At 36.9% G+C, this 14,509-nt stretch overlaps 1 protein-coding gene across 2 annotated transcripts in view; it reads left to right on the forward strand.

The window, feature by feature from the left end:
• The window catches only part of Ptp69D (Protein tyrosine phosphatase 69D), a 752,166-nt gene that overhangs the window by 599,365 nt on the left and 138,292 nt on the right, over positions 1–14,509 (forward strand). For both annotated transcript variants that reach the window (XR_010849719.1, XM_067084316.1), the window contains exon 19: positions 5,375–5,510. Coding sequence is in view for 1 of the 2 variants with exons in the window: in XM_067084316.1 (XP_066940417.1) it covers positions 5,375–5,510 (136 nt within the window). In the remaining variant the exon portion in view is untranslated. The remainder of the gene's footprint in view (positions 1–5,374; positions 5,511–14,509) is intronic.

Raw genomic sequence — 14,509 nt, forward strand, 5'->3', positions numbered from 1 at the left:
TATGAAGAAATGAAATGTCTTTCTTTATCCCCACAAGCCAGCTGTTTATTCAGGAGGAAGCATTTTCTGTGTTTGAATACTACATGAAGAAGTTTACCAATGAGAAAGTCACAGAATTCAAGGGAAGTTCAGGATGTTATGTGGTTCGAGCAAGGACTTAATCTTGACAATGTCAAGATCCAAGTTGAAAGTGCATTGGTCGTTGAAATAGAAACATCCAAGTTCATATGAGGAGAACAGATTACTTCTAGACAGATATTCACTTCAGATGAAACTGGTCTCTCCTGGAATAAAATGCCTGACCATTCATTCTTATCTGGGAGAAGAAGGCTATGCCAGGCCTCAAGGTTGCAAAAGATCATATGACCTTTGTGTTGGGAGGCAATTTTGTGGCTAGCTGTCAAGTATAAGCCATTTGCCGGTGTATCATACAAAATCCTCGATCCCCGAAGAACATTGCCAAGGGCCTCTCTAACAGTTTATATGGATGTCAAATCCCAGGGCTTGGGTAAAATTTACAGTTTATGAGGATTGATTTTTCAACCACTGTAATAGTTTTGTAAGGACAAGGGTATATCATTGTGAGATCCTTCTAATTTTAGACATTACTCCTGGCCACCCACAAAACCTAACATCACCATCATTTACCTCCTACCAACACCACTTCTCCCACAACCAATGGACCAAGGATCAGTGCCATATTGACACACTATTTCCTTATGGGTATGCTTAGGCTGGCTGTAGCTACAACAGAACTAAATGATAACTTCACACTCCTTGACTTTCTGAAGGGATGCAATGCCCCCTGACTCTCTGAAGGGATGCAACATCCATACAGACAGGCAGAATATAAAAACTGCTGGGAAAGAAGTTTTGAAAAAAGTATGAAAAGTATTTTAAAGAAGCCATGCCCTCAGTTTGCTCAAGATTCAAGAGCTCTGATGAGGTAATTGTGAACAGAGCTTTGGTTAAGTTGAGCAATGATCTGAAAATGGGCTTGAAAGAGGAGAAGGAGGATTTCATCTCATTGTTTGGTGTAGGTCTCACTGGAACTATGTGAACAAGTAGTTCCAAGAAGAGGAGCAGGAACTAAAGCTGCAGTGGTTCACCATCAGCAAAATGCAATTGGCCTTTGCATGCATCAAGAAGGTCTTGTAATTTTCAAGGAGATGGATCCCAGTGCTCAATGCTTTGTCAAAATTTTGCTGATTATCTTGACATTTTTGCTCCGTATAGGCTCATCATGTGCACTGTGTGTGGTGCAATGTAGGCATTACCTAAGGTTATTTGCAGGGTCCCTTCGGCCCCTAGTTGCACTCTCTTTTTTAGTTTTTCACCTTACCTCCATTCCACTCCTTTTCTTCAGTCTTGCTGTTCAACCCCTCCAACTCCCATTTAGTCACTGAATGGCTGATAGTGCTCCAGCTCTTGGCTTTGTGCCAAATTCCCATAAATCAGGTATTGCAGGATCATCATAGATTAAAAGAAGAGCAAGAAAACTCACGACATGTTTGACCAGTTCTTGCAGCACATTGGAAATCGAAGTAGAGCATGATCACGTGCTAAAGAGATTCAGTCATCAACATCAACATTGCATTCCAGTTTCCACCACATTTACATTACCCATCAGATACAGTGTATATTTATAATTTTTGGTTTTACTCTATATTAGTACCAATTAGAATTTATAAATTATTAATCCTTCGAGATTGTGATGATGGCTATGATTGCTATCAAAAGATTTTTTTAATAACTTTGCCATAAATTGTAAAAAGGTGTCATAATGAAATTTGAACATAGCACATATGGATGATTGTTGTCATAGAGACTGCAGATTTAAAAGAAAAAAAAAAGTGACAGTTATCATATGTGGCTCAAATAGTAATGACTTTCACATCATTAGATAGGCAATTGTCACGTTAAGTGATGGTTTTGCGGGAACTGCTGGTTCCCCGCTCGTTCCCTTTTGTGGATTGCTGCCTCCTTACCTTCAAGTTTTTTTTGTTTTGATGTTCTCGTCGGTGAGCTGCCGTTTTTCTTTGGTCAGTCGGGTCTGGTAGGGCAGCGAAAGTAGCGGCAGTGGCAGCAGCAGCAGGCAGTTTTTGGAGTCGACGTTGGTCGAGTTTTTGAGCAGCAAATTGGAGCACGACGTAGAGGTTGAGTGTGACCATGAGTAGTCGTGTGACCACGAGCTGCTCATCTTTGATGACAGCGTGAGGCTGTCCTGACGTCTCCATCGGGGTATTCTGGTTGGTGGGTTCTTGTCCCTGTTGTGCAGCTGAGGGCTGTCTTGGTGCCCCGATGGAGGACGTATGTTTGGTATTTTTGTTCTGCCTGCTGTTGTTTATTTTTGCCTTTTTTTTTAAAGCTACTTTTTGTTTTTGAAGTTAATTGTTTATTTAACTTGTTTTTGTTTAGTGCTGCCTTTTGGCTTTTTTTTGTATTTATGGTTTTTATCTTTTTACCAGACCTGACTCACTTGTAAATACTTGCCCTAATAAATTAATATTAAGCTTACTTTATTGTTTTTGTTGTTTTCTCCTCCTTTGTTTGTTGCATCTGCCGTCAGTCTTGACAGCCCCGTCCTGAGTATGTTAAAGAACCTGCATAACGGCCCACTCGGGTCGTTACAATGGCGACCGTGACAGGATGGCTCTGTTTTGGCTGGCGGGGTTGTTACGGCATTGGAGGGGAGCATGAGTGTAAAAAAAAAAATAAATAATTTTTTTTTTTTTTTCTTTTAGGTGGGGAGGTGTCACGTTAAGTGATGGTTTTGCGGGAACTGCTGGTTCCCCGCTCGTTCCCTTTTGTGGATTGCTGCCTCCTTACCTTCAAGTTTTTTTTGTTTTGATGTTCTCGTCGGTGAGCTGCCGTTTTTTTTGGTCAGTCAGGTCTGGTAGGGCAGCGAAAGTAGCGGCAGTGGCAGCAGCAGCAGGCAGTTTTTGGAGTCGACGTTGGTCGAGTTTTTGAGCAGCAAATTGGAGCATGCCTACGGTGGAGCACGACGTAGAGGTGGAGTGTGACCATGAGTAGTCGTGTGACCACGAGCTGCTCATCTTTGATGACAGTGTGAGGCTGTCCTGACGCTCCATCGGGTGTTCTGGTTGGTGGGTTCTTGTCCCTGTTGTGCAGCTGAGGGCTGTCTTGGTGCCCCGATGGAGGACGTATGTTTGGTATTTTTTTTCTGCCTGCTGTTGTTTATTTTTGCCTTTTTTTTTTAAAGCTACTTTTTGTTTTTGAAGTTGTTTATTCAACTTGTTTTTGTTTAGTGCTGCCTTTTGGCTTTTTTTTGTATTAATGGTTTTTATCTTTTTACCAGACCTGACTCACTTGTAAATACTTGCCTTAATAAATTAATATTAAGCTTACTTTATTGTTTTTGTTGTTTTCTCCTCCTTTGTTTGTTGCATCTGCCGTCAGTCTTGACAGCCCCGTCCTGAGTATGTTAAAGAACCTGCATAACGGCCCACTCGGGTCGTTACAGCAATTTATTTCACTTTTACACTTTTAAACAGAAATTGGATATACCTTTCCTCTGGTTTATCAAGAATTTTTTAGATAAAAAAATTTTACAGGTAACTTTTACTCAAGACATTAATTTCCATTTTATTTGTTAGGATTTTTAAACATATAAAGTTCATCTCTTAACTTTAAAATGACACCAAATTCATCAGTGTAGCATGAAGTATGTTACGTACACTGAGTGATCAAAGAAAATTATTGCTAAGTATATTTGCTTACTCAGTGAAGGATGAGCATGCTGGCAAAACAGATTTTAACCCCCTCCCAATTCCTCAAAAGGTTAAAAACAATAGAATTATTAAAAATAATGGCTTATTGTATTAGTGACATTATGCAGTTGCTTTTATGGGTCTATAGGGTTTTTAGGTCTTTTTTAAAACGATGAGTCAGCAATGTAAGGTGAGGTGTTTTGGAGTATAGCTTGCTTTCAGAAACTGCTATGACTTACAAGAGCCTTATTTGGAGAAAGATTAAAGGCACAGTGACACACGTTCGAATTTGCTGCCAAGAACTAAGCCATCATGTGACCAAATACTGGAACTACTGTATACAGTTGAACATCATATACTTACTGTGACTATTTTTTACATTTTTTTTAGCTTTTAAATGGGTTTTTTTTGTAAACATTATATTACTGTACAGATATATGCCTTGCATCAGCCATGATATGTTGCTGATGACTGAACCCAGGAATGAGGTACATACAATAGTGCAGTTATACAGTATACTGTATACAGTACTGTAGAGCCAAACATCATGCCAGTAAGACAGTACTTTTAACAGTTTATGGATTTAAATTATTTTATACTGTACATGTCATTACATCATTACATTACTTTAAATGACATAAGTGGTGGGATTTCTGTACTTTTAATTTTATGGCAGAATCACTCTAGTTTTATATAAAATATGTACAAAAAGCTCAAGTGTACTAGCTTGGCAGAAGACAAAACAGATTTGTAAAGCTACTAATCAGAAGTCATAATTGTCAATCAATATTGACTAAATTACTGGGCGTTTATTTTTATGATACACACTTTGCCACAGTTGTGATTAGGAGTACAGGCAGTCCCCGGTTTACGAAGAAGTTCGCCACACATCGGCGTTCGAGGTTACGACGCTTTTCAAATATATTCATCAGAAATTATTTCCGGATTTACGACGATGTCACGATCCGAGGAAGAAATATGGCCCCAAAATGGCAGAATAATCATAATTTGAAGGTTTTTGATGTAAAACTCAATAATAATGCAGTTTACATCGTTTTCAATGCACCCAGAGCATTAAAAGTAAGGTTTTCTTATGATTTTTGACGATTTTCGACGATGTTCGGCTTACGGCGATTTTCGGGTTCGGCGAAGAATTTTGTCAAACCTGGGACCGCCTGTATCACCCAGTTCGGTTGTACCTTAATGTCACTGAAAGAGGAGCATAGTTTAGCGTATCTTGAAAATTTTGTGAGGTTTAGAGTTAGAAAAGATTTCTTTGAAGTGCAGACTATTCTAGTACATAATCATAAACATTAGGCCTAGGGCTAAAAAAGCAAAGTATGAATTATAAAGGAATAAATTTTAATGACGGTATTTTTAGGCTGTGAAGATATTTGTCACACAACCAGTTTTTTTTAGGGGGGGAGGGAAAGTGGTGTAACAATTTCCTCAGTACAGTTCAGTCTTAGTGTTAGCTTTGAGAATGAACAATTGGGATAGGGTGCAAGAATCCTCCCTTTTTTTTTTTTTTTTATAGAAATGTTACCCAGCGCTAACTTTGTAAACATGAAAAAGTAATTTTGTCCTTTATGTGCCTCACAGTTGTTTTTAGTAGTATTTAATAAATTTTCCTTTATTTCCAGTGCTGGTGTTGGTCGAACAGGAACATTGGTAGCTTTAGATTCATTAGTAATGGAATTAGAAGAGGAAGGCCATGCATCTATATTCAACTTGATCTGTGACCTTCGTCACCAGAGAAATTTCCTCGTTCAGTCATTAGTAAGTTCAAGAGGAGCTCTTCTCAGGCCCTTTTTTTGTACAAACCACAATGTAATGGAAATGTTATTTATTTGGGGCCATAAATTTTTTAGAATAATGTAAGCTTACTAAGGAAAACAGTAGCTTAATGATTCAGTCTTAGGGTTTTCATTTGGTGGACTTAGAACTTGCCTGGTTTTTCTTTGTAATTGTTTTGGGATACAGTTGCTTAAGAATTAAAATTTATTTTTTCATGACAAACCTGTCAGTCATTTTTAGCCTCATTCACAATGTTGATTTCCTCTGGACTTGCATCTTTTGATGTCTGAGACAGAAGAAGTAGAATAGCCAGCCAGTAACAGCTGTTAATGATGTAAGCCTTTGACTCGTATGTAAATATGAACAGCCTATCTCCTGATCATGGTGAATGCATTACCTCTCAGTGTCCTCATTCAATGACAGCTTAAATTTCTTTCATTTTTGTTCATTTTCGTAGGGTGTATTCTATCCTAACCTGTCACAGTAACTTTTTTTTTTTTTTGAACCATTAAATGCATCAAGAAGAATTTTATGATCTAACAAAACTAATGATAAATTTTCCTTTCAAAACTTGAAAATTCAGTTTGAATTAACTCATTGATAATGTAATTTTTAATGTACCATTAAAAGTTATACATGTGCTTTAAACAGTAATATTTTGTTTAATTTGTTCGTGAAGTTACTGGTACTACTATATACTGTATTTTAAAAAAATAGGATAGATTAAGTGTCTTCTTATGTGGACACTTGGATAATTGGGTTTGTTGATCTTGGAGTTCTTAATGGTGTACTGACTATATTAGCCTGTGTGTCTGTTATTATTACTATTCAGAAGAGGAAACCTACTCACATGGAACAATACCACAGGGGCCATTGACTTGAAATTCAAGCTTTCAAAGAATATGGTGTTCATTAGGAAGAAGTAAGAGGGAGTAAAGGGAAATACAGAAAGAAGAAATCTCCTATATTAAAAAAGAAAAAATAAACTAATAAATTGATAAATAGATAAAAATGTATTAAAACATGGAGAATAGTATTAGGGTATTAATGCATTGCATCTTCGCTTGAACTTCTGAAGATCCAGTTGCACGACATCCACTGGGAGGCTGTTCCACAGTCCAATGGCATGTGGAGTAAAGCACCTCTGAAACTAAGAAGTTCAAAAGCGAGGCACATTTACTGCATATTTGTGCTGCTGTTCAATGAATCTTGTTGGTCTCAGCAGGAAAAGGGGATCAGGGATCAGTTGTGAATGGGAAAGATCTCTGTCAAAATACAACTTATGAAAAAGTGACAAACAAGAGACCACCCGTCGATGGTCCAAGTCATAACTGCTAATATTTAGAAACAGAAACCTGCCGCCATGAACCACTCTGTCTAAAAGAGATAAATCCGTGGCAGAAGCAGACATCCACACCACAGAACAGTATTCTAGTAAAGGAAGGATAAATGGCTTAAAACAGGTTGCATTGATTTTATCACTGATACAAATACATGAGGCCTTATGAACAATACCTAACTTACGTGTGGCATTTGCTGAAACTTTCATTAGATGTTTCTCAAAAGTAAGATGTGAGTCAAAAATCACACCTAGAAGAATAGTTATTTTTATTATTCAGGAAATGAAACCTATTCATATGGGACATGCCCACAGGAGCCATTGATTTGAAATGCAGGCTTCCAAAGAATATGGTGTTCATTAGGAAGAAGTAAGAGGAGGTAAAGGGAAATACAGAAAGAGATCTCCTGTATTGAAAAAGTAAAAATAAATTAATAAATTGATACCAAGATAAAAATATATTAAAATGCAGGGAGAATTTTATTAGGGTAGTAATGCATTGCATCTTCACTTGAACTTTGAAGTTCCAGTTGCACAACATCCTCAGGGAGGCTGTTCCACAGTCCAACAGTCTGAGGAATAAAGGACCTATGGAACTGAGAAGCTCGACAGCAAGGCACATTTACTGCATATTGGTGTTGCTGTTCACAAATCTGGTTGCTCTCAGCAGGTAAAGGGGATCAGGGATCAATTGTGAATGTGAAAGATCTCTGTTGAAATACAACTTATGAAAAAGTGACAAACAAGAGACCATCCGTCGGTGGTCCAAGTCATAGCTGCTGCTATTTAGGAAACAGAAACCTGCCACAATGAATCACTCTGTCTAAAAGAGATAAATCCCTGGCAGAAGCAGACATCCACACCGGAGAACAGTATTCTAGTAAGGAAGCACAAATGACCTAAAACAGGTTGTATTGATTTTAGCACTGTTATATATATATATATGAAGCCCTACGTACAATACAGGCAGTTGCCAGTTATCGGCGATCCGGTTTTAGAGTGCTTGTCTAGCAATGACGATAACCGGATTTTTTATACCGATCTCCGGTCACCGGCGCTGATCTCCGGTTATCAGCGCCGATCTCTGGTTATTGGCGCCGATCTCTGGTTATCGGCGCGATCTCCGGTTATCGGCACCGATCTCCGGTTATCGGCACTGATCTCCGGTTATCAGCACCGATCTCCAGTTATCGGCACCGATCTCCAATTATCAGCGCCGATCTCCAGTTATCGGCACCGATCTCTGGTTATCAGTGCCAATCTCCAGTTATGAGCTCCGATCTTTGGTTATTGATGCCAATCCCTGGTTATCGGCGGCGCTGATCCACGGTTATCAGCGCCGATAACCGGCGCTATTATCGCCGATTTTTGGTTCTTGTCACGCTGTGGGGAATGGAACCCCTGCCGATAACCAGGAACTGCTTGTATCTAAATTTCATGCGGCATTTGCTGAAATTTCATAAGATGTATCTCAAAAGTAAAATGTGAGTCAAAAGTTACACCTAGCATAGTCAAAGCTTCAGACTCATTTAGCAAATTTCCATCCACCTGAAGGGGAGGATGGGGTGGGAAATCTGTGCAAGATCTGCTAATCATTAGTGTTTTTGTTTTAATGGAGTTGATCCTCATACCCCACCTACTACGCTATTCCCTAATCCGGTCCATGTCCCCGATAGAAGCTGAGGGCAGCTTCATTTCTCATAAGTGGGGACTTTATTACATCAACAAGGTGTTGCATCATCGGCATACTGAACAGTCTTGTTTTCCAGGCCAAAACACCCACAAGTGTTGCATCATCGGCATACTGAACAATCTTGTTTTCCAGGCCAAACCATATCACTTGCAAACACTAAAAATAACAGTGGACCAAGAACACTACCCTGTGGAACTCTAGACAAAATAGGTCTTGGTTCACTAAAGATCCCTTCCACAGCAATTTGCTGTTGCCTACCTGTAAGGAAATTGTGAAGTAATCCTAAAACGTATCCACCCACTCCAAGACTCTGAAGTTTATAAATAAGTGCCTTGTATTTACTAAATGGAAAGTAGCACTAAAATCTATTTGAATTACTCTCCACTCAAAACCCTTATCAAGGTTCTCTTGCAAATGGCAAGTCAAGTCTAAAATTGCAGTGCAGGTACCTAACTGCTTCCTATATGCATATTGACAATCAGCGAACAATCTTTTAGATTCCACATACTTATATTGTGGCTTAAAATAAGTTTTTCAGCACCTTTGGAGAGCACAGGGAGAACAGAAATTCCTGTATTTCCTTTACTTCAATCTGCAGTTTGCCATTCTTTGTCATTACTAAGCTTGCAGTCATCTGCAAAGATACTACATCAACATAAAAGTCTATAGAATCTACAAATCTTGGGAGAGAGCACACTGGAAACTTTTTTTTTTTTTTTCAAAAACAGAGGGAAGAAATCATCAGAATCTTTTCCACCCCAGCTATCAAGATTATCCATAATTTTCTCAACATCCTGGAGCGAAATGCAAATTTTGTAAGAAAAGGTTAGGATGACAAGTATCAGGGAGAGGGACATCCTCAGCTAATTGCTTAGCGTCAAAAGTTTGGTGAAGCAGTTCAGCCTTTTCCCTTGGGCCAGTAACCAAACTACCATCATCTGTTAGTGTTGGTGGAATGGAAGATGAGGCTGACCCAAGGATAGATGATGCCAGCTTAATCCACCACAGATGAGGCTGTGTAATTTGTTGATGTTTCCTCTTCAAGGAATTTCTCTCAGCTGTATGGTAAGTTCTATTCACAGCATGGCAGAGACAACAGAGGTAGTGTAATTTTCATTTGAATAATTTCATCTCCATGTGTTGAATTATGTCTGTTTGTCATGGTACATGCATCTACATGTATCATCAAACCATGGCTGGTCATTTGCCCTGAATTTGATGACCTTTCTAGGGACATAGCTGATCTAATGAAGCATGTGAAATATTAAGCGCCTGACATGCTTCAATAATGCGATCCCAATTTGCCATTTGTCCAATGCTGGCATAAGGAGTATACTGATTGACAGATATGCCCATCTCAATGGCACAATGATCAGAAGTGCCCATACATTCACAGACCTTGGACTTGACAATAGCTAGAACATTTGTAAATATAAGGTTTAATCTGTTTCCAGAAGTGTGTGTGGGTTCCTCAGTTATCTGAAAAAAATTGGAGGATACTCAGAACTCAAGAGCAGACTGACCATGTTGATCTGTGGAATTTGAATTTAACCACTAGCTGTGCTTTGCATTACAGTCTCCACAAATAACAAATTAAGCTTTTGAATCCTGTGACTGAGCCATACTAATCCTTTCCAAGAGGCAGATATATATAGAATTGTTGATATTTGGATTGCGGTAAACAGCAAATACGTAAACATTGTGGAACTTACTGAAAATCTTAAAACAAAGAACTCCATGGCAACTACACTCCAAATTTTTCTGATGATAAATAGGTCGTGCAGACTTAGTGTATACAGCCATACCTTGTTAAGTTAAGTATACAGTACCTTAGTTTAACCAGACCACTGAGCTGATTAACAGTTCTCCTAGGGCTGGCCCGAAGGATTAGACGTATTTTATGTGGCTAGAACTAATTGGTTACCTAGCAACGGGACCTACAGCTTATTGTGGAATCCAAACCACATTATACCGAGAAACTAATTTCTATCACCAGAAATAAATTACTCTAATTCTTCATTGGCCGGCTGGAGAGTCGAATGCGGGACCAGCACAGTGCTAGCCGAGTTTGATATATGGGATGTTATGATGATAAATAAAGTCAGGGTCATCTAACCCAGGGATTAAAAACTCAACCATTGACCTGTTACTGCTTACAAGAGTCTCAGGTAAATTATCAAATCATAGTTACGGTCACAGCTCTGGAGGTCAAGAAAATTTGACCCCAAGCCCTGAGTATTTGAGTGAAGTACTATGCAGTTTTTCTTATTGTAATGAGTAACAGGCCCAGGGTTCTGCTCAGTGTCTCCCAAAAGAATTAAAATTAACAACATAAAACTAGTAGCAAAACTAATATCGTTTGTGCCGGCATATAAGGCAACTCGTTGTATAAGATGACCTCATATTTTTCATGTAAAAATGTAGGTTTAGAAGTAGTTTGCCATATAAGACAACACCCAATTTATTAAATTAAATAACACTATCAGCTGATGTAAGTTAGTTGGTACATAAATAATATTAATAATTATTGGAATTGTCATACCAAAAATGTGTAAAGTCAGTACTTTCAAGATTTTAAAATGTTTGGCAAAGCTTACCGTTATGATAAAATACTTCTGTATTCCCTTAAGAAAAATATAAACATCGCGACAAATGCTCAACACCTGTGACATCACTATTGGTGGAGTAATACCTGTTGTAAGTAGATCTGCATGAATGTATTCCTTTAAAATTGGAAAGAACCCTGATATTAAGAATATCAATATCACAGAACCCTTTATTTTAATTATAAAATACTACCAAGAAAATACTGGCCTTTAGTAAACAACAAGGCTTGTAAGTCAAGCATGGCTGGGAACTACAAACACAGCTATGTTTCGTAAACAAGAAAGTTAGACTACCCTCATTTACCCTTTTGGTAACTTCAAATTATCTATCAATGTTAAAAGGGCATTGTATAATAAGTATTAGTGACAAAATTGTCTAATATTACTGCCTTATAATACAGTAATGGCACTCTAGATAAAGGTAGTAACAAGTGAGAGCTCGCTCATCCTAACGATTAAGTATGGTTTAATTACCTACGGTAATTATTGTAATTACAGTTGTTTTGTTTACAGTATCGATAGTTGTGTTGCAAGTGATTCATGAATTACTTACAGTTTTTAACACTATTACATTTGTTTTGTTTACAGTGTTGATAGTTGTGATGGTAGTTAACTGTTGATACAACTATTGATATTTCAGGTGTTAGCCTATCATGAAAAATCTCGGCAAGATTTAAGGTTTGGTTTTATTGTGGGGCATAAGATGACTCCCCATTTTGGGGATTTTTCTAAGTTTTCATTTCCAATTGATGTGGTTTGTATAGCATAGAAATTTTACCCCCTTCTTTTCTGACTTGTAATGCAAAGTAAAATTTACCTACATTTTTTGATACAAAAAGTCTGTGTTTGCTTAGGTAAATTTATTTTATTTTCGGTTAGTTGGTGGTTTCCATAGGCTGTATACCTTGACCGTATTTAATCAGGCATTACAGCCAGGCAAACCACCTTCTTCCCTATACTGTACTTTGATTCAAATACCCTGGCATAGTAAATTTCTCACAATGAAATCAGATGATCCTAGAAACGACTTTCTCTCATAGATCTTACATTTTTTTATAAAATGTAGGATTACATTATTAGAACACTCTGTTTGTGATCCTCTATTTTCTATAAATTTTTAGTTCATCTTGTTTTGTATTGAGGCCTTAAATCCAAAATTTTTAAAATTCAACAATGACATCAGTGATCCCAGTCCACGCAGGCCTGGCAAACCATTAGTTGCTAGAGACCATTACGAGGTTGGGTAAACACGTGGCTGTTTACATACAGCCGTCCATCTAGAACAGTACACAACATGCATTATACAACTGTTGTTTTACTGTAAAACTAGTCGTGGGAAAACGTTAGTGCATCACATAAGAGATGTCTGGATTTGGTGCATTGGGCTCTGAATCTCATTTTTCATTTATATGATATTTAGAGAATTTTGCTTGTCCTGTTGTTGGTTAAAAATAATTAACCATGTTCTCAACTGTTGTAGCTTTTGAGCTACTGTAACGATAATGTTGACAACAGTAACATCAGTTCTTTTCGTTTTGAATAGGTTATAATTCTCAAAATGAAACTGTTGCTGAGACCAAAGCCATTTTTCTAGACTCTCACTTTATTCCTCAACCTTTCCTCTACATTTTGTATATTTACAAAGTTTTCTATGAAAATATTCAGTCCTAAGGGCTCTTCAAAAAAATGAATAGGATGACTCAGAAGAAGACAGGTTTTACCCACTGTTTCTTACCCTATTTTCTATCAATTTTTCACCAACTGGACTTATTCGTTTTTTTCATTCTTTTATATGTCGATATTTAGAGAATTTTCTTGGTCTTTCTTATAAAAATAATTCATTTACAGTCTAACTGTTATAGTTTTTGAGCTAATCAAACAATAATGTTGACAACGGTAATTTTTTTTTGGTTGATCAATTATAATGTCAAAATGATACTGTCACCATATTTACCAAAGCCATTTTCTTAACTTTCCTGTATTCTTCAACTTTTCCTCTACATTTTCAGTATATTTACAAAGTAATATCTATGAAAAATAACTGAGATAGGCTCTTCAAAAAGATTTTTTTCTCAGCGATAATGGCTCACCATACGCTGTAAAAAGAATCTGTTTCTTACCCTCTTTTCTATCAATTTTTTCACCAACTGGACTTATTTTTTTCATTGTTTTATATGTCAATATTTAGAGAATTGTGTTGGCTTGTGCATAAAAAATAATTATTCGCCTAACTGTTATAGGTTTTGAGTTCTGATCGATAATGTTGACACGGTAACATTTTTTCGTTTCGATCAATTTATAACGTCAAAATGAAACTGTTGACTTACCAAAGCCATCTTTTTCATTGACTTTCACTTTATTCTTCAACTTTTCACTCTACATTTTCGTATATTTACAAAGTAATTAATTGTGAAAAATAACCGAGATAGGTCTTAAAAAAAATTTCTAAGTTATAATTCTCACCATTTTTGGAGAACGTTAGCTGTTTAGCACCAGCTTTTCTATCAATTTTTCACCAACTGGACTTATTCCATTTTTCCATTGTTTTATGTCAATATTTGATGTTGAATTTTGTTGGCTTTCTAACTAAAAAAAAAATAAGTTTTCTAATATTGTCTGACTTTTCATAGTTTTTTTATTGCCCGTTAAATATAAAAATAAGTAAAGAATTTCGTTTTTTTTTAAGTTAAATAAGTACATTTTTACTGAATTTAGTTGGGCCAGGACTCTTATTCTGACTATTCCACCATAAAATATAAACATTTAGAAAAAAGGACAGCAAAATGAACGTTGTTGGCATAAAATTTCTAGCTGTTCTTTTTGCTGAATTTTCTAAATAATTATTTTATATGCAGGAATAATCCCAGACACATGTTTCTTGTATTCAAATAAAAATTAAATCAAATTAAAGGTTCAGAACATGAGTTATTAATTCAAGCATATTTTAGGTAGACTGCATTGTTAACATTATAAGAAAATCAATTGAACATTAGCCTTGAATTTAAACATTTTTTCTTTACAGGTTATTTAAAAAAGTCTTCATCTGAGTCATCATCCACATGCAAATCATTACGAGCTGTCAAGTGGGCAACTTTAGTTTTGGAGAAGAGACGTGGCATTGTATACAGGACCAAAATCCACGTTTACCACAACAACTGAAGAGATGGACAATCAAGATGGATTTAAAATATAAAATGTTCAGACAGGAAAAGATTCCATGGGGCTGAAGGGATACCTGAGAATCTCTAGTACTCTCTATTTTGTGCTGGGATCAGCCTATGCCTCCACACTTTTCAAAAAAAAATGGCAAGTGAACAAAAAAGGTAATTGCCTGATTGTCCTA

The sequence above is a fragment of the Macrobrachium rosenbergii genome, chromosome 41 (genome assembly GCF_040412425.1).
Source record: "Macrobrachium rosenbergii isolate ZJJX-2024 chromosome 41, ASM4041242v1, whole genome shotgun sequence".
NCBI lineage: Eukaryota > Metazoa > Arthropoda > Malacostraca > Decapoda > Palaemonidae > Macrobrachium > Macrobrachium rosenbergii.